The sequence below is a fragment of the Eutrigla gurnardus genome (genome assembly GCF_963514095.1).
Source record: "Eutrigla gurnardus genome assembly, chromosome: 9".
In the NCBI taxonomy this organism is placed as follows: Eukaryota; Metazoa; Chordata; class Actinopteri; order Perciformes; family Triglidae; genus Eutrigla; species Eutrigla gurnardus.
The window spans coordinates 7,031,583-7,057,906 of NC_139923.1; the positions used below are offsets into that span (position 1 = coordinate 7,031,583).

The 26,324-nt window shown below is 43.6% G+C and overlaps 1 protein-coding gene across 3 annotated transcripts in view; it reads left to right on the forward strand.

Annotated features, from left to right (window-relative positions):
* LOC311018464 (transcription factor SOX-6-like) overlaps window positions 1-26,324 on the forward strand; it is a 109,325-nt gene that overhangs the window by 16,923 nt on the left and 66,078 nt on the right. For all 3 annotated transcript variants that reach the window (XM_084017459.1, XM_084017458.1, XM_084017460.1), the window contains 2 exons: window positions 21,493-21,712; window positions 24,506-24,707. In XM_084017459.1, coding sequence (XP_083873585.1) covers window positions 21,494-21,712; window positions 24,506-24,707 — 421 coding nt within the window. In that variant the 5' untranslated portion in view covers window position 21,493. The remainder of the gene's footprint in view (window positions 1-21,492; window positions 21,713-24,505; window positions 24,708-26,324) is intronic.

Genomic DNA, 26,324 nt, shown 5'->3' on the forward strand with positions numbered 1-26,324 from the left:
TATTAAGGCCCTCTCTAGTGGCCCTTGAGCCGTGTCACTGCTGGGTCAACAAGTGGCCGAGTGGACGGGCGAGCTTCGGTGTTCTGTCGTGGGTGATAATCTGCGTCCTGACGGTTGGTACGGGAGTTCGGTTTCAAAGGCTTGATTTATGACTTGTGTAAATCGTGTTGTACCAGAGTTATGGTCCCACCCAGGGGGGTCGAGACCCTGTTATGGGGTTGCACCGACGATGCAGACTGTGACAAGATGTTACAAGTGGACACAGCTTCATTTTCATTGTTCACGAGTCGAAAATGTCGAGAACCCCCCGATCTTGAGAGACTATAGGCTGTGGATGATTTTTGATAACTTTTTAAGACTGAACAGCAATAAACAAATCCAAAGGTCCCAGTAAATAAAACCGGCCCTGCGTTTGAAGAAAACAATTGTGTCATTATTGGAGGAACCGGACCACTTAGGCGGCTTTTCATTCCATCAAACCCCTTTAATTGCATTAATTCATGGAAACTTGAAATCACATTATTGTGTATTTTAAAATGCAATTGCTTGTCAGATCTAATTACAAGCCTGTTCGATGACAAGTGGACCTTCCTAACAAAATCACAGGCTTTATAGGGTCTCATCATGTGGTGACAGGAACGATTTCTGGTATCTTTGTTTTCTAAGCCTTTGGAAGGAAACAGGAGTGTGTTGGAGGATTTGACATGACTGGGTTTAAATGTTTTAGATCACTGGACATTTCACCAAATCTGTTGGTTAATCTGATATAATCGCACTTTTTATTTCTGCATTCAAAATCAATGTGGTGCTCGATAAGGAAAATAAGATCATGGCTCATTTAGCTCTCCAGTGTGTATTACTCCATGCGGCATAGCATTATAGATGCAGGAATGCTGAGCCGAAAGACACGGTCTGTAAGTAGCAGTGAGAAAGACTCTGAGAAAAGATTCCAGCCGCTCCATGCATCATGACAGGCCTATTTGCGGAGCTTTGTTGTTACGCATGGTTGCTGTAATGACAGTCATTTGCAAAGAGTTAGAAAAGTTACCAGACAGCAATCAGCTGTTGGAGCTGATTTGTGGTAAGCTAATGAGCTAATGAACTCACTGAGGTTACCTGTTTGGCTCCCAAAAAACAGTGTCCGTCTCTTCGTATGTGAACTTCGCTGCGTTACAGTGTAAGACGAATCACCGCTGCTAATGGGCGGTGGCTAACAGGATTGGATGGAGTTTCTCAGTACTTAACCTTGTGTTAACAGTGTGCCATTGTGTCCCCTTGAGCTTGGACATTTACTTAATTGATCTGATTTGTCCACATAGATGAAATGTCCACTTAGGTTGTCGGATGCCTTGTACGTTTGCATTTAACGGTGGGAACCGCCTGCTCGTCCATGTGTGCCGGCTCACCAGCACATGTGTGACAAGTACATGTGTTTGCGTGTTATGCATTTAGTTGTTTTTCCAGGACATTGTCCGTTTCAATTTATTTGTGTTTGCGCTTGCATGTGTGTTTGTGTTTTGCACCCTCATGCCTCATCAACATCCCGTCTGAGGCCCCATCTGGTCGGCTTTGAAGAGGCTCGCGGGGCTGCGGCGGCGGCGTCCGGGCTTTAAGGCGGGGCCGGGCCAGCAGCGGTTCCTCCTCACTTACACATAAATCCACGGTGCGAGGCCCTCTGCCAGAAGCAGTATGGACCGACCCTCGTGGCTACTTCCCAAACCACCCAAGCTCATACCCCACTTTCTCTCTTCTATTGCCCTTGAAATGGGGCCTGCTCTAAATATTATCTCCCCCTGTGCTTTATCCCTCCATTTATCCCCAAGTCGGCAGGGAGAAGAAAGGAACCGTGGGGCTGAGTCACTTTTTCCCCCTCTCCTCTCCTCTCTCCAAAACCACAGGCAGCGGCAGCGGCTTCCTGGAGATGAGCGCTTTTGTCTGTTGTGCGACCGCTGCGGCTTTAGGCAGATCCTCCTCTGATGAGGTAATGCACGGGCTGGACGAGGAGACGGGGCGGGAGAGGAGGGAGGTGAAGGAGGAGAGCGGCCTCTGGATCTATATTTGAACCTTTGATTTATCCAGGGAAAGGGTACTTTATGGGGGATGCGTGCTCCTTTTCAGCAACACCCCGCGTCACATGGAGGCCGCTGCACACGCTCACACCTACTTGGAGGTGGCCCAAGCAACTGGTTATCAACTGGTGCCTGCTGGTCTTCTGCGCTGCTTTGATGAGTCAGCGGTCGAGGAAGGAGAAAACGTTCTTCCTTTCTGTAAAGATTGTCCCAGGTGACCGTGTTTTCCAACCAGCAGCCGTTTCAATAAGAAGAAATGCTATATTTTTATGAATATAATTATGGTGTCAGTTACTCTGAGGGTGAAAGGTGCAATCTGGTGGCGTAGAATAAAAGTAAAGTTGCTCTGGAACCATCTCCTTGACTTCATGTGAGTGCGACTGATGTTTGGACAAATGCAACAGAGCAGATTATCACCCTGAGGTCAGCGAGTATTCGGCGGCTTCCCCCTCGTCAGGACATAAAACCATCTTCTACACACGATGCGTTTGCTGATGAAGTATTAACCTTCTGATGAAAAGAAACCGCTGGCGACTCCACAGCTGGTGCCGCTGCTTCAGAAGGAGCACATGACACGGCGGCGGTGCGGGCCAAGCGAGGGAGTTGGCAGCGGCGTGGAGAAACATGGGGAACACTGAGGCTGGAGGAGCGCTGGGAAAATGATGAAGCGACGGGAGAGTGAATGTGCTTCTTGAATTCTTGACGTTGAGTCGGTTCATTTGTTTTTTTTAAGGAAAGTTTGTTTTTTGTGGAACGTACTGAATGAATGACATATATACATATATACACATATTTTTCCTTTCTAAATTCTCCCATGACAGCTGTCATCTGCTAGGACTTCCAGGCCTCCTGTTGAGGAGTGCCACCAGAACTTGCTGACATTCAGGATAATTGCTTCTTGTTTTAACTGTCATGGGTCATGGAGGTCAGAGGTCAGGGTCAAGCTCAGCTGTTGTGCTCAGGGCTACCAGGGACACCACCTGGTCCTTAGATCACGGCCATCCAACGCACTTTTCTCCGCTGAAACCTTTGTTACATTCTTCAACATGCCATAGCTAGACGTCCATAGAGATTATAGGGTTTTGAAATAGCTTGTGTTTGAATGCAGCGTTGTCCGTGTAGGCAGGAGGAAGGAAGGTCACCATGCAAAGCATCAGTGCTGACACCTGCTTCCCTTTTGTGACCCGAAGCTCACTACCAAAACACCAACATCACATCCTCATAATTACACTATTCTCATTACAGTGAAAACGCTGCGTCGCATCTTAAAGCTGCCATCAGCCAAAATGAACTGGCCTTAATGGCTGCTGATTGCATTCCCACACCGGCCAACCCCCTCCTCCTTTTCTTAGCGATCTGATCGTTTAAGCACACGCTAGCATAATTGAGGTCTCTCCCTTGATTAGATTTGCACCAGCTTTTAACAAAGCCTGCTCGAACGTAATCCAATGAGGCCCATTGTAGGGAGAGCGGAGGAACGGCATCGCTCCCAGTTAGCTTCAAAACCAACCGAGCCGTCGGCCAATTAGAGGCACCGCTGATAAACAGGCCCTAAACGACACAATGTTTGATTCAAAGCTGAAAGATAACAAGTGGGCAATTGAGCAGGAATTCATAACTGAATAACCATAACCTTTTGGCTTTAAGACACTGACCTTTCAGGGAAGGTTAAGAAATGAAAATGATTTTTAACAATTAAAATTAGTTTAACTAACAAGAAAACGTGAAGCAACATTGAGGATGAAATAAAGGGATAGAAGCATGATGCCTGCTGGATTTAAATGTGTAGTCTGGTTTGTCATGAAGGGGTTCTGACACATGCAGTCTTCATGTCTTATGAATGACACGCAGTTTGCAAGTCGTTTAGCTTGCATAGCAACACGGACTGCACTGAGGTGAATGTACGCTCAGAGCCGAGACGTGCTGAGAAAGTGGGAAACGCGACTCATGGTGGATGTGAAGGGAGGCGGGTCAGACAAACGCAGGACTTTCAACCTGGAGACCAGTGTTTGTGTCCCAAGTGTTGTTACTTTTTGAAGCTGATATTCGTAAGATGTTTTCCCTACTTATATTGTTTATGTTGGCTCAGTACACCAATGCACCTGAATTAGTATTGGTGACGCCGCTGACGAGGCACTACAGCGTTTTGCAGTTTCACACACAGTTCTGTAGACCTGACCCACTGGGCCCGGAGAGAGAGAGAGACTCGCAGGGCGGAGAGGTGTCGACCTCGGCGGCGTCCTCCGGTGACACCTGCCCGTCCATAATCACAGTCCGACTAAACCGTCTTCTGACCTGTGGCTGTCTCACACACTCAATCCTGTAATCTGCTCCTTTGTTCTCTGTCACTGTCAATTAGTCATGTACCAGGACTCAGCCGGAGGAAAGTGTGTGTTTGTGTGTGTGTGTGTGTGTGTGTGCGTTTGTGTGTGTGTGTGTGTGTGTGTGTGTGTGTGTGTGTGTGTGAGAGAGAGGATATGTGCCTGTGCTTGAAAACTTTAATTACACTTACAGTAACTGCTGCACGCATTCATGTGTCTGAGAAGTCAGTTGCATCTATTGGATCAGAAAAAATGAACAGGCAACTAATTTGATAATTGATTTATCGTTTAAGTCGTTAAGAAAAAAGTGCCTACAATTATTTCAATTATTTAAATATCCAACTTCTGGATTTATTGTTAATTTTGAATTGAATATCTTTGGCGTTTGAACTGTTGGTTGGTTTTATAAATGAAAGGATTAACTGATCCTTTGAGACAGTTTGATCAGCTGATCATTGTTAAATGCAGCCCTGGAAGGTGAACATCTGTGACTTTCACATTTTTGTTCATTTGATCATCGTTTTTAAGTGCTGTTGAAGGGTTAAAGCTTCTCTGATCTCCTCTGACCGGATCAGTGTCTCCTTTAAGAACAGGAAGTGTTCGTTCTCTCTTTCCCACCTTTTCTGTGTCGGTTAACCTTCGAATGTTCTTAACAATGGGATTTCACACTCACTATAAATAGGTAGGGCTCACCTGTTCAAGCTGTAACTTAATCCAGAATAATCCAGAACTATTTCTATGGTTCCCTTCGAGGTTCAGTGATCCTGCTCCACGAAGTGCCAGAGAGAAAGAAGCACATATTTTTGGATGCAGACCGAGTTCTGAAGGCCAGGTCTAGATTCAAAGGCTGTTGATTTGCCGTTTCTGGATGTTTTTGCTTTGCATTTTTCTGTTAATGTACTTTGCTGAACTCAGTCATTCAGCTTTGGCAGGAAGAGGAAATGCAGGTCAGAAAATGGTGTATATGCACACATACTGAACAGCACGCTGACATGAAAGAGCACACAGCACGCCACCTTATCTGGTCGTCTGTTTACTGGCGACTGTTGACAGTAGCTGATACGCACCACGATAAATGCTCTTTGATTTACGGGGGAAACAATGCCGTATTATGTGAGCCAGGGACACTTAAGACTGGAGTTACTGTGATATGAACGCAAGCCAAATTGATGTGTGTGTGTGTGTGTGTGTGTGTGTGTGTGTGTGTGTTCAAGAGGGCAAGCAGCTCGGGAGTATGTTTGTTAAAGCCTTTGGATGAGGCTCTAAAATGCTTGGCTCCCTTTCAAATCCTGGCTCACTTGCTGATAATAGAGACAGATTTTTGATGCTGCTGCTAATTTGTCCTGATTAAAAGATGTTCGCTTGGATATGCAGTCAGAAGTGCACCGGCCTCGCTGAGGAGTAAAATATATACAAATGATTTATCGTCTGGATGCAATTAATTTAACCTATGGAGTCTTACTCAATAATTAATGTCTATTGGCATATGACCCTATAAGCCATACAGCAAACAGCGTGTCTCATAACTATGTATGAGATCTTGTAGTCAGCTAATATATGGCTGAAAGGCCCAGAGACCCCCTGGTCTTAATAAATCAACCATATCTAATGAAGCCCCTAATTGTGATTTACAGCCTGCAAGGCCAGTGCTGCGATAGAGAGACCAATGGCTAAAGAGAGAGAGAGAAAACGAGAGAGTGAGAGAGCAGTCAGAGAATCCTCGTCCAGCGGAGCGCCGTCCTTAAAAAGAGGCTTTATTAAAACGCTGCTCTCTTCCTGAAATTCTTCTCATGAGAGGTTTGTCAAGACAAGATACTTACGGAAGTCAGAACAGCTGGGCGAGCACGTGTTCACACTCACAGTCCACCCAACACACACACACACACACACACACACACAGAGAGAGAGAGAGAGAGACATTCACTTCAAGCTGCAGTTGGTGATTTTACACGTTTTTTACATATTTGCTCAAAATGTCGTTTTATCCTGGCGGTAGTTCACGAGACGGATAATCTGGTTCCTTGGTGCTCCTCGTGGCATTTTCCAGATTCCACCGCACCCGAAGGAAAAACAGCTATTCAGAACGAGGAGCGGTAAATCACTGCTCGAGAAGCTCATCAAACTTGATGAAACTGCAGAGCTAGTCTGAATTATATGTGACCTGGCCGCCATGTTGAGAACGGCTGAGCCAAAACTAGCCCACCTGCAGCTACACACGACGTTGAAATATGTTTTTGAAAGCATTTGAGGTGATAAATAGGCAATTCACTACAACTGAATCTTGATTCATATTCAGTCGGTGCTGCCTACTTTGATTTTTTGATCGGTATTCGTGAGCAGTGATTGGCAGCTGGGTTAGAGACTCCACTGCTGTGATTGGTTGGTTTTCTCCGGGAGCGGTGGAATCTTGCAAAATGCCCTAAAAGGGTGCAGAGTAACCTTATATTGTTTCATAGTGAGTTATTTTTAATTGTATTTTTTTTTTTTGTCAAATTTGTCATTTATTCTCTGTTCAGGTCTGCCTTAAGCAGTACTGTGAGGTTTGTGTAGTCATTGATCAGGTTCAGGTTATCTTTATTACCTTAAACTTGATGTTTTAATTCCTGTTGCCATAGCGAAACAACCTATTTGTTGCTTTTAATTGATGAAACGAAGCAGCAGCAACGTATAACTGATATAAAAGGGTTACTGCCTGATGCACACACGCCAGACTTTCCACGCTTGACGTCAGTCATGTTGGACTGAACAACCCCACCTGAGTCTTATATATTTGCCCTGATTCAAAGGCTTAAGTCCATGTGAAGAACGGCTGCTGTGATTGGCTAGATTAATACCCCTACATGGTTTAAAGTGAGGCCTTGTGCACCGTGAACAATGTATATTCGCTGTGGGCCGGTGCAGGACAATGGATACCTTGTGCAGTAGCTCTGAGCTCGCAGCACAGATACACACACACACACACACACCTCCCTGCACAAAAATGTGCCTGTGTACATGTGTTCTTACATCTCGCTTGTGTTCATATTCCAGAGAAAGTTTTGAGAGTGTGACTTATTCACTTTCCTCGCCTGTTTCTCTTCAGTGAGCATGAACCGGCCACAGTAACTGTTCCACCCTGTTCTTTGTATATCGGTCACTGGTCCGAGGGATCAGATGCATCAACACACACAGAACCGTTTCAAATCACCCAGCCTGTTTCCCATGATGTACATGGACATGTTGTTCCATGAAAATTAGTGAGTATGTGCAGGTTTCTTTGAACACAGGGAAACCTGTGAGAAATAGGAGATGGACTCGTTTCCCACTGCCAATGTGCCGTTGCACTGGCTTTTCTGTTTTCTTCCCTGGTTTAACGTCATGGAAGCAAACCGCTGCTTACTTGACCTACCTTTTGAATATCTGCTGCATATTCAGTCTCTTGTTCAATCTCTGAATGCTTGTTGGCACAGCAGGGAGATTAAAAAAGACGGTTTTGATACGTTAAATTAGTTTCCGTCGATGAAACAGATGATCAGTGATGTTGAATCACCTTTATCTGACTGGAGTTTGGTGGCTTCCAAGGAGAGTAAGTAAATGTATATTTTGTGCATTAAAGCTTTATAATAAGCACCCAAACCTGAAGATTAGCGTGTCCACCAGAGTGTCACCTTTCCATCGCTGCCAATCGCTGTTGGAGCCGATAATTACCTGCGACTACTGCGGAGTCTTTTATCCCAGGAATGAATGCTGATTGTAACAGAAGACAAAAGCCAGATGTTAGTGTTTTTTTTGTCCAGTGGAAATGGGGCTCTATGCAGTTAAACACACTCTATAACAAGTGGCTGCAGCCAGACAGGGGGACACAGGCCTGGAAAGGAAAGGATTAGTCTGGATTGTGACAGCTCGACATGCCGGGGGACATTGACATGCCTCCAACCACCAAACAAGACAACTGCTCCACTGCTGCTTCAGACCTCCCTCCCTTCTCCTCTCACTATTTACACCGTGTTCAAGTCCTGTTATGTATAAGACACCTATTGTGCAAATGAAATTCCTGTTTTATATGTCGGGGATTTATTAGACTTCATCTGCCATAGTCTTTCCAAAAAAGTTGAGTAATAAATGAAACTTGAAGTAGCTGCTAAATGTGAAATTAAGAGTTTATCTAGGATTGATGGATTGTCTCTGCAAAGCATGGCCGAGCTCAGAACACCATCACTCCACCATATCTTCACAAAGCAAATAGTTGTTCACTGCAATATTATTCTCTGAATTTGGAATTTAGCACAAATTACATTACATACAGTGCATCCTCATTACCAGAATCCAGCGTGACAGTTTATAGAAGACAAGATACAGAAGTGTTTCTTACTCTTTGATGATTTAGATACCATAGATTACAATAAGTACTGATTTATGTTTTTGGTATTTTTCTTATGTTTTCTCACTTTAGTTAGGTTCTTCTTATTGCCTATTCATGCTTTAACAGCAAATTACATTGAAATTTAATTTTAAAAAAAGCCCAAATGCAGCACTCGTCATTTATGAAAGCAGGATGGAGTAAAGTATAAATAGTAACATATATGTATGTAACTCATAGGAACAGATATAACATCCATGAAATGATTTTAAATGTTTTAAATTAAATTAAATGTATTTATTTACCGAGGACAGTACACATTAGCATGATCATTTAAGATTCCATCGTAATGTAAGTTGGCACATCAGCTAATTTAAATGTGTTTTATGGTATTGGTTCAGTTTAAGACCTTCAGGCTGTGTTGGCCCTTCGACCGCAAGTGTCACATGAATGCATGATGTGTTGTAATCTAAGTACATTCCTCCACATCTCCGCTTGTTCCCTCAACGCGTCTGTATGTGTGACAGATCTCTCCGCTGCCAACATGAGTATCAACTAAATCCTCTGTTCTGGGCAAAGACGACTTGTTGGCACCATCTGTACACATTACACATTCTGGCCGGTCAATAATTGAATAAAAATATGTTGTTTTGCGACTGAAAGTAGCGTGGCCCCTGAATAATGCAGCCATTTTCATGCTAACAAAGCTGAGGAAATCCTCCAAGCTCTTTCTGAGATTGGGAACAAAGCTCATTGTCAGAGGATAGAGAGGCAACTGGGATTACAATGGGGGCATCCAGTGAAACGACTTGTCAATCCTAATCTGGGATTAGCAGGATTTCGCGCCTCCTGGGTCCTCTAAAAGCCACCTGTTTGTACACCCCATGCAGATGATGTTACTCTCTAGAGCTCCTGGTTTGATCTTAATTATTTAAAATGACCATCCATTTCACTGTGTTAAGGTATGTATTCATTAATTCAGTCAACCATAGAAACTGCTCTTTGAGATTGCAGTGATTTTCAGGCTCAGTAAGAACATGTACTGTATATGGTCTTGGATTCCTTTTTATAGCCCTTTTCACACCGTTTGACAAGTATAATTGCAGGGTAAAGACAGGTTGATAAAATGAATTATATCTAGTGTCACAGCAATTCCATTGAGCCAGCGAGGACAATACCGAGGCCCCGGCTCACCTAAAAGGAACTGGACCATAATTAAGGTTATTAATTACACCTGTGTCTATCCTGCATTGACGTGTCAACATGGCTGCTGTTAAAAGGGCATATTGTCTGTGAGGCCAAATCAACAACTGAAAAACAGAAACACATCATTTTTCTTTTTGGAGAGACTCCGTCCCTCTGTGCCATCATGCTCTCTCAGCTCAACTGACTGAATTATGAATGCGTATTGGGGATGGACAACTGAAGTAAATTGACAACATTAAAAAGTGGTAAACATGGCTGTCTGATGATTGTTCTTAGATCTGGTGAGAACTTAATGACTTATTGAAGCCCACTTTTTTCTGCTGCCAGCCTCAGGGCTAATGCAGTTACTCTGAAACGTGTGAGGCCAGCTGTCGTATCGGCTCAGGCTTCTATCATGACTTTCTACCGTTGATGTCACCCTGAAATAGACTTAACCGCCGATGATACTTTTGAAACTTAACCCTTTGGAAAATTAACCCGCTTTGATTACTTAATCTGCTTAATTTCTTTGACGTAAAGCACTGTAAAGACATCTTATATACTGGGAGAAATCGTCTCTCACCTTTGGAAAAAGGATGTCTGTCCTCTTAAGATAATAGGATTTTGCCTTGTTTACAGCTTCTGTCAACTATATGGAGTGGTTGAAGCACAACAAGGCTTAAAACTTATGTAACAAGCTTATTAGCACATCACAGTGGCATTGTGTTCGAGGTAAAAGGTAACTGGTGCAATAATAAGAAAAGCGGCAACACATGTCAAGTGAATGGTTGATGAACAGAGTATTACCTCTTGTAAGTCAGGTGTTTGTCAAACGGTAGGCTGTTTATGCTGTAAGCTGATACAGATCAGAGGTGAGAAGAAAGAGAGCTAATCGAGGGAAGGAGAGATTTAAAGGTCCCATATTATGCTGTTTTTCATCAATTCCACACAGCTGTCAGAGGTCCAACAACACTGTATTCAATATGGATTGCCCCAAACCCATCCATGGTCCTGAATTTCAGCTGTCTAAAAGTTGCTCAAATGAGCTCTGCTGAGAACAGACTCTTTCTGTGCCTGCACCTTTAAATGCTAATGAGCTCCGTCTGTCATTGCCTACTTGGAGAGAGACAGGACGCTGCTTACGCTAGCGGCAGCATGCACCAATGTTTACGGTGGATGTATCGCTATGGCTCACCTATGTGTCTCAGGTGAAGTTGCTGGGTCCCGTATGGTTGGGACAGATCCTTTTACGAGTGTCTGTATCGAGGCAAAGCCAGCTTTGTACTGACCCTCGTTACTGAAGCAGTCCGATGTGAAGTAGTTAGCACACACATACAAGCTAACATGGACCGTAGCCGGCACATTGTCATTAAAAATGAAACGCAACCACTGTCTCTTCTGTTCTTCTGTAGCTGGGACAGAATATAAGCACTTATGTTGATTTGTACAACCAACAACAGAGCAATCTGCGTGTCTTGCTCTGAGCGACGACATTGTGAAACACCGCTATCTCACTGCTGTCTCACCGCAGGACACACCGAACTTCACCTCGGTGATGAACGCCCCCTCTCGGATGTCTCCTATCATCAGAGGAGTTTGGTCTATGCAAATGACTCCCTTCATTACGTAACAACAGGAGCTGAATCTGAACAGCCTGTAGGAGTGCCGTACCAGTGGGTGGGCTGCAGAGACCATGCAGGAGTCTCTTGTTTTCCTCATTCTGGGAGTTGACAGGCTCAGAGGACCAGTTTATAGTAGAGACCAGAGAAAACCTGTTTTTCATAATATGGGACCTTTAAAACAATAAAGAGGATGCATTTTTTACTATAAAATCCACTTGATACTTTAGAATGAATGGCTCCTTACTCTCAAAGGTTACCTATCAGAGTTTTTTCAGACCTACCTTAAAAAGTCTTTCTGGCCACGGTTTGCAGTGCTCTACTTGTGGCACCAAAATTTCACTTTAAAGTGTCATGAATATATTTCTGACCATAAATATTTCATCTCTTATTGTTGAACCATCACTTTCTGATGGCTTTGATATCCCTTCTCTTGTCATAGTGATGTGCTGATTGTTCAAGGTACTGTTAGACCACCTCACGCAGATCATTTACTTTTGGGGTTCCTCAAGGTTCTCGTCTTGGTCCTCTTCTATTTTTTTAGTGGTTTGTTATATTCCACATGCTGCCTCTGGGCCAACTACTTTCCAGTTGCAATAATGATTTCCAGTTGACTCACTAGAAACCTAGCAAACTAGGACTGGGGCAATCAGACTTCAAGTCCTCCTTTTCGAGTAATTGTATTATGTTCACTGCTGATAAAACCAAATGGATTTAGTATATTGTGCAAACAGCAGGCAGACCAAGCCTTGTGTTGTTTTTTTGACTATCATTTTAATTTAGCTTACATGTCTGAAATGTCCAGGACTCCCCACAAGTCAATAGAATTCCTTTTAAATAACCAAAAAGTGACTTAATTCATCTTTAACTATCTATAATTATTTTAATTTTCTATATACACAGATATCTAAATCCACTTTAATTGTTTGTTTCTGTCAAGTACTGTACAAATTCTGTTGTTTCATGGGCAGAATGTGTCTGTTTAATGGCATAGTTACCTGGACAATGTGGTCTACTTAAAGGATAGAGATAAAATGTTCATGCTGCCAGGTCTTCTAACTACCTTGGGCGGGAGTTAGTAGACAAACAGTCCTTTTGAGCCACTGAGTGTTGACTTTGGTCTTCAATGGTTTCTTCAATGGTTTACTCTGTTTCGCTGCCATGAAGTAGATAAACGCATATGTGTACTGTATTTGTGTTAGCTAGGGGTGTGTTCACATGCCAGGAAAAATAACAAGCACAAGGGAGGGTGTTGGTCAATAAGGGCACTTCTGGATTTCTTGGTGTCTGCGGTTTTGGTCCGGGTCCCTGAACACAGAGACCCGCCATAGTGGTGTGTGTTTACGCCCACTGTACAAACGACACATTCATAATTTCTTTGAGTCTTCCATCATTGGCTTTGATTAAGACTTTCCATCGTCAGGACTAATGGGGACATCAAACCCATGTTTGTTCCAGGTGTCAGTATGATGAGAGACAAAATCCTTAAATTGCACTGTTTATGAGTATTGAAATACTCTGCAGACACTGGACACAGGAAAGATTTTCACTAATTTTGCTCCATGGAATTAATATGGGACATGTTTTAAAAATGTTCTATTTGAAGACTTATTTCAAAACAAAATCATTTTAAGGATTATTTGGAGCTATTTATATTCCAGTATTCCTTAAAATAATTTAATTTTAATTTTGGTCAATATAATAAGAACATACCAATGAACAGTAAATATGTTATTCATTGATCAATTTGAAGAATACGTTTATTGGTGTGGCCCTGTGATAGACTGGCGCCCTGTCCAGCAGTGGTGTTTTTTATTCATCATAGTGCATGCATAGTTTTCCTACAACTACAAATGTAAACTGCTCAAACTAAGATAGACATTAAATACGGCCATCCGTTAACAACCAATTTAAATTGTATTAATGATCAATTGTCTAGTTTATAAAATGGTAGATTATAAAGTGTTGTATATTTACAGAGATTGTTGCAAAACCCAAGCAACTAAAACATCACAGTGAAAAATGAGAAGATGTTAACAAAAAAAGAAAAATGCCACCAAAGAAGCATGGGGGGGGATTTAAAATAATAAATATTAATATGTTTCTATGTATTGCATATTCTTAATGCTTTGTAACTCTTTACATAACCTACAATATATCTTTGTGCATTCCCACAAAGCTTTAATTTTAAACTGATAAATAGTACTTCAGATTTGAGTAGCTGTAGTTTGGCTAGTACGACCATGTCCTCATCTTTTTTTAAAAGATTGTGAAACATCATGACAGTTATTTTTTCCACCCAAGAGAAGGAAGTCCATCCCAAAGCTTGCCACTGTATTTAGACCCTACACTAGAAGGGTGCTTCTTTGTGTGGAGTGTTTGCACTGTCAGCTCCCAGGCAGCAGGTGTCTATCAAACAGTGTGAGCAGTTCTGTGATATTTTTTTTGCCTCTAATCAACAGCTCATTTCTTTGCCTGGTCAGTGATCGTGACGGTTATGAGTGGGCCAAATGGATTAAATTTGTAATATTGCTTTAATGCATTTAACATATTTAGATTTTCTGAAAATTCAATAGAGAAATTGTTATTAAAAATGACGGCAATGTCTGACCGTGACTAATACAGTGACAAGACTAAACAGAATAATGACAAATATGCTAGTTTTGCGGGATGGTCAGAGTGATGTCATGTGTACCCTTCCTGTTACAACCGTTGAAGCGGCTAACTTCCATAACTTCCTGTATAAACTGATTGTTGGCAAGTTGCAGACTCAATTTTGCAAACATGTCATGTAACACACAGGGCCCTAGTTTCGTGGCGCAGCGCAGGGCGGCGGAGGGTGGCGGAGCCGGCGTAATGCAAGTTTCGCCCCGCGCAGCCTTGCGCACCGTCAGTTTGGCAGTTTGGTGGATCGCCTGCGCCAAGATGGGTGTGGCGGCGCAGCAGGGGGAGGCGTCACAGATTCAGCTTGGCGTAGTGGAAGTTTCGTGGCAAAAAGCCTCGCCGAGACTGCGCTGAAAGCCCGCCAGCTCCAACCTGGTCTACTCTCGGCGCAAGGCGCAAATAAAGCCCATTCATTCAAGACGAATTACAGCTGGCGGAGTGGAAGTTTGGCTGACCGGCGCGCAGTGCGTACACGTCACCGAGACCTCACAGGCAGGTTTCCACAGTTCCAGGCACATTTAAATGCAATAAATAATCACAACAAACACTATTTAATGCAACTCATTGAATCAACACGTGAATTTATATCTATATAGATTGTCCCGTCACATCTGACGTCAGATCAAAGGCGGATGGCACGCGTAACGGAAACTCAGCCTCTCGGACAAAAACATCTCCCTCTCTCTCTCTCCTGTTTTTTATAATATCGGCATTGTTATTATTATGATACGCACGCACAGCGCGTGATGCGCGTGGTGGGAGCGGCGGTGCTGCTTCTGTCATTGGGTTGTCAAGTGACGGATCTTGCACTGAACCTCCCCTAATGCATTAAAGGTGAGGAGAGGAGCTCATTTGATTGGTGAAGATCTGAATCGGCTGTATTAATCCCAGTCCACACCTCGTCTCCTCCTCGTCTCTCACTCAAGCTTCTTCTCCTCCCTCTTTCCCACTTGCACGGGTGGGCGAGACGGGAGGAGTGCCTGCGCGAGCCTGCGCGGTGCACGAAACTTGCAAAGTCCAGGCGGACACACCCCGTCGGCGTGGCTCAGGTGCGCTGAGTGCTGACTGCGCCTGGTCTACGAAATTAGGGCCCACAATGTGTGTGGTGCAAATTAATTTCCCAGTCTGAGATTAATAAAGTAAATCTATTCTATAATGTGTGTGTTGGGTAGTCCTGCCATGCCAGCTATTTGTTAAGAAAGAATGTGGGGAGACATATCCTTGGAAGGTCTCACAGACCTCCTTGTAACGGTACCTCGACTGTTAGGTACCAGAATGAAATCTTCAGAGTGATTGTCAGACCTTATTCTGGTGCAGTGGGTGCTGGGTTAGTCCCTTGATTCCTCCTAGAACAGCGTGTCCTGGGTTCCTCCTAATGCAGTGGGCCCTGGGTTCCTCCTGGAGCAATAGTCCCTTGGTTCCTCCTAGAGCAGTGACTCCTGGGTTCCTCCTGGTGAAGTGGGTCCTGGGTTCCTTCTGGTCCAGGATGATGCCCTGATCCAGGTCTTCGGTGTGATTTTCAATCTGGCCCTCAGTTGGTTCATGATTTTGGATTCCATTGACTGTTTTTACTTCATTTTATTCGTAACAAATTATACAATGTACATTAGTTGAGATGTTCAACTTGAATAATTCATTCACCAAGATCTGATGTGTGATTTAAATGTTGCCTTCGTGTGTTTGAACAGTTTACTTAATGTGTGTGTGTGTGTGTGCTTTCTACATGCAATCACAGGAATGCTGTTAACAAATACATTAGACAATGCACAAGCAGTTCTGCGTAACCAGTCTTCAAATCAGTCGGTCAGCCTTTGTCTGAGGCCGAGACAAGGACATGACCAGGTCTTGAGACCAAGACCGATTTTGAGTACGATGTTGACTGCATACAGCTTTGAAATAGAGCAGCTCCTTGTGGGTTCTGCTGGATACAAAGCAACAGAGCTTCCTCTTACGGTGAAATCCATGTTAATGGGTTGGAATTTCAGAAAACAAAACTGCTTTTCTTGCTATTAAGGCATTGACGAAATGGGCTGGTTTTGGAGGTAACTGGCGTTGCTCTTGAGCGTTTCTATTTTGGGCCAAAAGAGCCGGGACGAGGGGAATCTCTGGGAGAAAACAGGGCAGTGTGTGTGTGTGTTCACATTCCACATGTCTGAACTATGACAGTGCCCTCTGTGTGCAGCACTTTGCAATGATCTAATGAGAGTCCAGACAGACCCAAGATTTAGCAGCCATTCTGTAGGCCAATTCTTTAAAAAATATATCTATTTTTTTTATTTACCCAGGGAAAGTAACTAAGTACACATGTGTTTTTAAGCAGTACTTAGTCACCATGGAAGTGGCTCAGTACAACAGTCTCAACCCATTCATAGGACAAACAGTGAGGAGAGCTGGGCGTGCTGGACTGCCTTTAAAACAACTTACCAATAAATAACTCATTTTTTTGTTGGATTTATCTTAATTTTGGTTTGTCATGATACGATTTTACACAGAAGAACAATTGAGAGGAACATAGCAACAAAAAGACGTCATTGATTTAACTTGTTACCATTGTTTGTGGTTGCTTATACAGGAGAGGAACCCTCTGTTTTTCTATTTAAATCCTCTGGTTCCTTTAGATTTTCTTCCACTGTATTTTCTTGTCCAACAGACAAACAATTCCAAGGAAAAGTCCTCAGTTTTCTTTCTCCTCCTGTTTTTTCTCTTTTCTCTGTCTCTCTTTCTCTTTGGTATTTCCCACTTCCTCGGTTCTATCCAGCTGGGACGGCGGGAGATTTTACACCCAATTGGTCCAGGCGAAGGCCTTTGTCGGAGCCCTTCTCTTGCTCTACAAGTGGCAGAAGGGACCTGGGTTGTGAATGGTGCTTTGTGTGGTGTTTTTCTAAGAGGGGGCCCTCTCTCTCCCGCTCTCATCTGTCACAGGTCCCTCTCCGTCCGCGCTCCACAATGCCTGATTGTTTCTGCCAAGTCGCCAGGTTCCAGGCCAGATCTGAACGATGCTTTCCTGCCAAATTCTGACCCTGGTTTTTTAGTTTTTCTTCCTCTCACAAAGGGATTCTAAGTTACTGTCCACATTTTAGAAGGGGACTTAGCTAGCTGTCCACCAGCAACCGTTTGTTTGTTGAATGTGTCTCCGAGCTAAAGGCTGTAAGAATTTCCAAAGGCAACAAAGGAGGCAAGGGAGCTTAAACCAAAATGCTCAAAGATAACAGCAAGTAACGTTGCTGAGCAGACCCTCACTGTGATTATAACATTAGGTGTCTTATTTAACTGAGACGTTAACCCTACTTGTGGGGTGATCATCCCTTTCTGACTTCAGGCTCATGAACTCATAACTCCACAATGCATGACACCACAAAATTAAAACTCAACAGTGGGTGCTCTGTTTAGTTTTCAAGCAGGCAATCTCACCAGTATCACTTTCCAAGAAATATTTTAGATAGGAGAACTGCTTTCAGGGGAAAGAGTTGATGTTTTTCTAGATGCCTGACAATGTGCAAAGGCTTCCGGAGAGCCTCAAGGTGATGTGTGTGAAAAATGAATTTTCTTTTTCAGCTATCAGTTACATTATCGTCCTATCGTGTTGCCTGTGAGCTTTTCCACATAGCCCAACTCATTCTTTGGTTGGTCTCCATGGGGAAGGGTTGCTCCTTCAGATGTAATCACTCAATTTCTTTTTACGCCTCAGTAGGGAAAGGCCTTATATTGCCAGACATAAGAGCTGTGGTCAGATGAAAAACCCACACCTCCAAAATTATTTGAATTTTTCAGACATTAGGACCTGCTTATTTCTCCCCTTCTTTCTTATATCTTCTAAAATGGCCAATCTGAATAGGAAACACTTGCAGTTATGATGTTTTTCTGCAAAAGTACTGATGGCTGATATCCAGAATGCAGCACAGTATCTCTCTGTTTTAATCCATGACATGACAGAAAATTTGCCATATTGAAAACGAATCCTCACCTTTCATCCTGAGTCTATCAAGTCATGTGACCAAAGCACAAAATCATAATCGCTCTATCGTTCCACAGATATGAACTGGTAAAGAGCTTAACGTCTGCCGTGTTTGTTGTAAAACGGAGTCATCCAAACACTGGTAATACGATTCTTTGCCCGATGACGAGCGCATTAACGTACTGTTTTCCTGCCCCGACCAATCACAATAGCTGTAGCGGCATGCTTACCAACAAACCCCTGCACCATTGCATGATGATCCCATATCAGTGGCAGCGAGTTATGGGGCCGGGCATTCCTGGCCATATGAGACACCAGTTCCAAGAAACTAAGTCTTAAGCTCCTCCATAAACACAGCACCAGCAATATTGTCAGCTAAATATAGGCCCTCTTCTGCGTTTGCGCCCCCCCGGCCCCCCATCAGTTCTCTCATTGCTCCAGTGTGGATTGCAGGAGTTGATCGTGGATTAGTGATTCGCTGTTTGCTGGTTGTCTGGGGTCTTAGAACCTCGTGTACTCATACCGCAGTGTAAAACAACGAAGGTCTCGAGAAATTCAAACCTCAGGCTGACAGCTGTCGCTACGCCAATTAGCCGAATCAGGCAATAGGTGGAGCTTGGCAATGGTGGCAAATAAATAAAGCTCAGGCTGATCCTACTTGGGAGAAATTACTGTAACCATTTGTAATCATTCTCAGGGCTGGCAGAGGTCGACTAGCTGTTGAAGTCTTGGTGGTGAATCCATCAACCCTGATGGATATCTGCCTGTTAAGCTGTTAAATGTTACAGTTTCTTCTCCAGCTAGTGGCTCACTCTGTCTGTTTGGTGCTAAAGTATAGTGCACAGTGGGGTTTTGGAGCTTCTTAGCTGAAAACAGCTGCCTGCTGCGTCTGAAAATGCAACCTGATCCGGGAAGTGTATAAGGCGTATAAATAGTACTAACATTTTACGAACATCTTGCATGTCGTGATGACGCATTTTAGGTTTGGGGGGAAAAATCATGGTTAGCTTAAATATGTATGGAAACTAAGAATAATGTAAACAGGGTAACATACGCACCACAAATATCACTAAAAAGGAACTCAACAACAATTTTGTACACGAACACTCTTCTCCTGGCCGAAAGTGCTGTTTTTGTTTGACCCATTCATGTCCCCAACTACCCACCGAGTAGTTTTTTCCACCACGTTTACATTGCATTTGAGACTCCATGGTGAGATGACAGGAAAAAGCAAGGATGCCATTGTTATTTTGTGAGACCGGGCTGGATAATGACTCTGATGATAGCGAAGCTGCTGAAAGATGCTGAAACGTCCCTTAAAGTTGAGAGGAACTGCAGAGTCGAGTGATAGATTTTTGGATCATTTGATCCATTTTTAATATAAAAAAAATGTTGATTAAAGAGCTTGTGCTCTCATCTGGACCGACTTACAGTGAGGTAATGGTAGAATAATCTCATTTGCATCCTTGGGAACAGTGTAGCATGCAAAGGTTAGAATCACAGTCATTAAGAGACTCTGTAAAGATGACGTTAGAAAGAGAAATATTATTATATTATACAATATTATATTATAAATCCAGCACCAATTAGAGTCTTTATAGTAAATGAGACAAGACTTGCAGTTGGTTTCCAAACTACAGTAGAAAGTGATGCAATTTACGACGGTGCACTATTAATGGTTGTCCAACATCGTCGGGTCAGAGTGGAGGCTCGGTTTTCCCGCGGCGATGCTATCCAGCCCTCCTCTGATTTGACCTGCATAACGGAGTCACTGGAAGCCGACACGAGTAGTAAAAGATGGCATGCACAGAACGTTGTGACCTGCAGTCAAACCCGCATGGAAACCAGCTCCTTTCCCATAACACATTGCAACATGCTCCCATATACGTCCAGATGCACATGTTTGGATCTCCGCTGGCACACACGTTTCCTGCTTTATTCATGTTTTTATTCCTCCACACATTTTCTCCTTCTGTTCATCTTCTCACCGCAGCTCTATCTCACATGGACCTCACTCTTTTATCTCACTCTTATTAACTCCCCGTGTATTTGAACCGCCTCCCCAACACATGCACTCCGCCGCCGATTCTCCTTCCCTCCAGACATATGACCGAGGGTCAGATTTACGTTTAAGGGCACCCAGGAGGCTGCATATTTCAGAGATGGACAGGCCTCTCTGATTTACTGACCGCTAACGCCGGAGTGGCAATCTGTTTTACTTCACAGAAGTTGTGTGCGTGTGCTCGCGGTCGACTGGCGTGCCGAGCGGGGGAGGAGGAGATCGGCAGAAGCAAAAACAATTCCTAACAGGCTGACGCCGAATTTGCATTGTCACTTATCACCTAGTCATTTGGTGTGGGTTTTGTGTGTGTGTATTCTGACTTTAAAGGACCAATTAGCCAGACGAAGACAAAAAAAGATGTGGGCAATCCTTTAAAATGGGCTTGTGTTTAGATTTGAAACAAGCATTTAAGGCTGAGATTAAGCTAAGGGAGAGGATGCTTAAGGTAATAAATGTGGTCAATGAAAGTCCTCATAAGTATAGTGCAACAATGGGGAGTCATTACAGTAAATGATGCAATGACTCTCCTGTGCAGCCCGAGGCTTCGAGAAAAAAAGAGAGATTTTTCCACTGAAACACAGTAGCATCTGCTTTTTTTTACCAGCTCTGAGGTGATGAGTGGCCTTGATGCTGCTTAATAGATTATCCCCATGGCAGTGTGTTCTTTATGTGTGTGTGTGTGTGTGTGTGTGTGCCTACATTTAGCATGAAAGCCCGGCAGTCATTAAAAAGTTACTCAGAAGGCAATAAAAGCCAAAAATATGATGCATACTTTCAATCGCTTGTGTGTGAGTAAGCTGTAATTACATCTTTAGCATTCATGTGTCTGCGTTTGAAGTGAAGTTGTGCTTCTGAATTCACTATTAATATATATAAATGTATGGTTTCTTCAATATGCAGTTTTTTTTTCGTATTATTGTGATTGCTGTTTGCCGTGAACCCAGCTGTGGTATGGTAGCTATGGAAACCGTTCAACCAGTGTACTACCACATATCTATCAAGCATCATGTGGATATGACTGATATTTGAAGCATCTATGATAATAGTGAAGTCCATCCGTCTATCCAGTTATAGACTACAAATCTCACTATTCCCTCCTCTCCTCTCCTCTCCTCTCCTCTCCCCTCCTCTCCTCTCCTCTCCTCTCCCCTCCTCTCCTCTCCTCTCCTCTCCCCTCCTCTCCCCTCCTCTCCACTCCTCTCCTCTCCTCGACCTAAACCCTAAAATGCTGTGTGGTACCAGTACAAACTTTGCCCGTCTCCCTCTGTTCCTCCACAGAATGATGTCTTCCATGAGAGCAACGCCTCCCTTCCACCCACCGTCTGAGGTCGAGGAAGCGATGGGTCAGGACAACGCACCCTGGGCCAGCGACGAGCTGGAGGGCCCAAAGGAGACGCCGTCTCCCTCTTCGCACGACCGGCCCCACCCGGATGAGCTGCAGCCAATCAGGGAGAAGCTGACGGACGCCGAGTGGGAGAGCATGGTGCCTGCTGCGATGGTGAGACGTGAATTACGCACAAAGCTGAGAAATTGACCATATCTTATCTTGAGATATGTTGCCGTAACTCAAAACTATAAAACAAATGTGAGTGTACATATTGCACACACTCAGGGCACACGCCTCATAAAACACTCATGAAATACATGCAGGGGGGGGACACAGGGTGTGCAAATTCTCATGCATAATGATGATTGTGCACAATTGAATGTACACACACACACACACACACACACACACACACACACACACACACACACACACACACACACACACACCAGTGGTCGTCTGTGGTCTGTGTGCTGCAGGCACTGCTCTAGGCAGCCCAGTGAGGCCTCGCCTCTAGAGAGTTATAGCCCTGGGTTCTTCACATCTCCACTGCGTGTTTTCATGTGTGTGGGTGTGTGTGTGTGTGTGTGTATGTGTGTGTGTGTGTGTGTCAGGGAGAGAGACAGAGAGAGATAGAAAGAGAGAGGGGGGGAGGGAGAGAGAGTACATATATGTGTCAAAGTGTTACTTGGCTGCTTCAGGTTGTGCTGGTCCCTAATGGAAGAGTTTGACATCAGCCTCTGAGGAAAGTGGAAAGTTGTGAGAATAAAGTTTCCTTCAGTATCAATGTTATACAGAATACATTTAACATTTCCCAAACAAAAGTCCTTTTCAAACTTTAAAAGGCTGTCTCATCTTGTATCGACTGATTTGACTTAAAAATAATTTGATTTCCTGTTATCTTGAGATTATAACTCAATTCTATTAAACCATTCTCAGCACATAATGAGGACTTTAAAGGCAATTAGATACAAAATAAAAAATGACTTTCAGTTCAAAGTGGCCTTGAGGCAAAAATATTCCTATTAATATACTAAGCTGGGGAAGTTGTCACACTTGTGTGACTATTCTCCTCGTGGTTAACCACGGGAGTCTGATAAGAAGCCATAATAAGGAGGTGATTTTAAAGGGGATTCCCCCCCCCCCCCCCCCCCTCCATGTCATCTGAATTGGAGAAAAGAAAAGAGAAAATTAAATCACCAGAACAACATGGCATCCACAAAGGAGTTTAACCCTAACAAGTAACCCGTGGAAAGATTTTTTTTTTTTTCTGAAGAAATAACCTTAATTCCAATGTTAAGCAACAACTGACCCTGTAACTATGATTGAGGTAAAGAGAGAGAAAGAGAGAGAGGTGTGTGAGAGAATCTCGATCTTGGTGAAGGAGCTGATGTGAGAAAAGAGAGAGGAAAGCGGTCACACCACGCTGATATGGAGGATGGACCAGAAAGCAGTAGACTTTCCCATTTTCACCACCAGCTTCCAACAGTGAGGCACAGTTACAGTACAGTCCATTGGCCTGTAAATGAGAGAGATTTATATATTTTTTAATCTCTTTTTCTAAAATATTAAATATTACAAAAGTGCCCGATGAGAAGCAATCTTCCTTTGTGTGTAACACACTTTTGAAAAGCATTCGGGTGCAGATAGTTCATGAATTGACCCAAAGCTTTGATTGGCTTCTTCAAAGATTTTATTTTCACATTTGAGAATAATGCCTTTGTATCCGAGGTGAGTTCCTTGCTCAAGGACAAACTTTGTGACAGGGCTGGTCATGGACATGCATTGTCTGCTGCAGAGACTGAATGTGTGACCTTTTGATTTTCAATATGATCTGATCATCAGGCCGCCCTGCCTTCACCACGCTGCATTATGTACAGACCTGAACCCCACACACACACCTGAACAATCTGAGAGTGACACACTATCTTCTAATCCTTGTTACAGAGGCATCTTCCGCTTAAAGACAAAGTGCACAACAGGGCCTCTGGGAGGCATTTCAAGGGCGTCTTAAGATCCCGCTGTTAGTTAAAGCCCCTTGTCTTTGAAACATAAGCCTGCTAAAGTTCTTGGAGATCCCCCCACTCTGTAAGGGGAGGAGAAAGCGTCCCGAAATAGCCCCGGTGTTAGAACACCTGTGCTAAAGTGTCTGTTGTGTGGGACAATGTGGTCGTCTTCAAGGGCTTATCTTCTCGGTAAATATAGACTCCTTGTGCCTCTCCCTTAACTTGTCATGCAGGTCATGCAGTACAATATAGGAAGGCCGGTCCATGTATTGAGTAAGTTAACATCTCTGCAAATCTCTATATTGAGAGCAAGCTGGTGATAACTGCACCAACATGTCGGTTTCTGGTTGATTTGTGGTACTTTGCGTGAGTTAAAGGATTTGGAAGACTGTGAAAATTATTCAGTGACCTTATGATAAAAAATAAAATATTGGTTCTAATTCAAGCTGTTAATTGTAATATTTTGAGTCTCATGATGATGGAGGTCCAGGCTTTCAGAAATGAAGAAAAATACATTTACAGTACATTTAAATAAATCTACAAATCAGTGTTATATTTTCGCTAATCGAACATCGCCTTTGTTCGCATGTGACGACATCTGGTTCTTAAGGCCCACGTGGAGTGCCTTAAACTTGCATTCTTCCTAATGGCCATCAGGGGGCGACTCCTCTGGTTCCAAAAAGAAGTCTGATTGTATAGAACTTCTCACTTGATTTATTATCTCAGTAAACGTGATGTTTATTTACTAAATGATGGTCCATTTAGAGTCAAACAGACCAGAAAGCATGGCATGCTTTAGGGCGGGGCTACCTGCTGATTGACATATTCCTACCACTGTGTTGTCTGGTCTTGAACGTTAATTGTCATTTTTTGCCAGCGTTTGTTTGTAGCTGGTCAAAGCTGCAGCAGACAAATCCCAGTTCTCACTGTGGTTCTCTCATTGGCCGTCTCTTCCCAGGACAATGAAAGCAGTAAAGGCTGCTCCGTCTACTCCTACCGGACTAACTCTACCTCTCCACCCAAGCCAGAGGAGTGTTCCAGGGATCCAATGATCAGCCTCGCCTTCGGGACGCCGGAGCGCCGCAAAGGAAGCCTGGCAGACGTGGTGGACACACTGAAGCAGAAGAAACTGGTGGAGCTGACCAAGACGGAACAAGACGGTAGGCCGACGTCTTTGTCTTAATGCACGCATGCTCATTTGAACTGTAACGTCTCCGAGCAGACAGTTACGGCAGCTCACACCTGCAGCATGGAGGGGATGGCACTCCTCTACTTTGTTGTCATGTCAGCTTTACCAGACAAACTGTATTTAAAGGGCTAGGTGAGAATACATTTTATTAGATTATATGGATCAAAACTCATATAATCTTTAATTTCAATTAAAAGCAGGCACATGATCAGAATAGGTTCTCATTGGTTGGCATTGGTTTTCAGGCTTTATGCGTTATTAGACGAGTCTCGATGCTGAATAAAAAGGTTTACCTTTAAAGGCCCCCACACACCGCCCAGACGTCCAACTGCCTTATCCGACCACTCTCCGCCCACTCTGTTGCCTCTCGTCTGACCCGTTCGGCAGAAAAGTTGCGTTGTACACACCGCTTCGACGTGCTTCCGACACCACAGCAGCGTGTACGTTCTGCGCTTGCGCGAGATGCAATAAGCCTCCTTAACAGCGGGTGGCGCTAGTCTCGTGCCAGTACTCCAAAACAGGAAAACAGGAAATGACGGAACGGAGTGCAGATAAAAACAATGCACACACAGTCTTGGTTCAGTATTCGTTCGACTCGAGAAGACCTTTGTGGACTAAATACTTGGCATTTCTGGAAAGATGACTCTGGCTAGGGTGACACTCGCGTTGTGTGCTCTCGGGCTCATTATTTTACGAAGACGTCGTCTCAGTAGGGAACGAGTAATACGGAGTTTACCATCGTCACTTCCGCCCCGCCCACACACCGCCATTGGATACTCTGATTCGCTAGCACACCGCCAATCAGAGTATCCAATGGCTCAGACGTCCAACAGCCCACCTCCTCAGACTTCGCATGCTCAGTCTGATCAGACAACGTCCGCGCGGCTCCGAAAGCTTCCGACACAGCTGTACACACCAAACATATGTGTTCCCGACCTCGTCCGAGCCTCTCCAAACGCTTCAGACGTCCAACGGTTGGGCCGGTGTGTTCCTGCCTTAACAGCGAGTGAATGTGCAAGCAGTAGTGCATACACACAATAAAGAGTAATGGTGTTAATTAAAGTAAAGCCCCTTTCCCAACAACAATCACCCACTAACATCTGGCTTTTGTTTTTAGTAAGAAAGGTTATAATCGGCATTCATTCCCGGGACAAATGACAAGTCACTGGTATTTATCGGCTTCAGCACCACGCTAGGTTTTTGCTTCCCTTTCTGGCACGATGCAATATGACTTGTGTTGAATATATAATACATAAAATGAATAAACAGACTTTTTAAAATTATTATTATATTATATTATATATATTTTTTTGTATAAATGATTATATTTTATTAACTTACAAAACGTAATATGCTCTCCTGGAAGCCACCAGACTGATCTTCTAAAATAAAAATAAAACTCATCAAAACCATCTTTGTTAGTGTTTCAACTTTTTGTTTGGAGTTTAAAAGAGAGACTGAATACGTAACTGAAACAAATAACAAGAAGTAACTGTTTACTGACTGTGCTGACGTCACTGATGTGACACACCGAAAGGAAAACCAACAACAGAAAGGCCTCCTCGTCTCCCGGCGATGACATTAACAC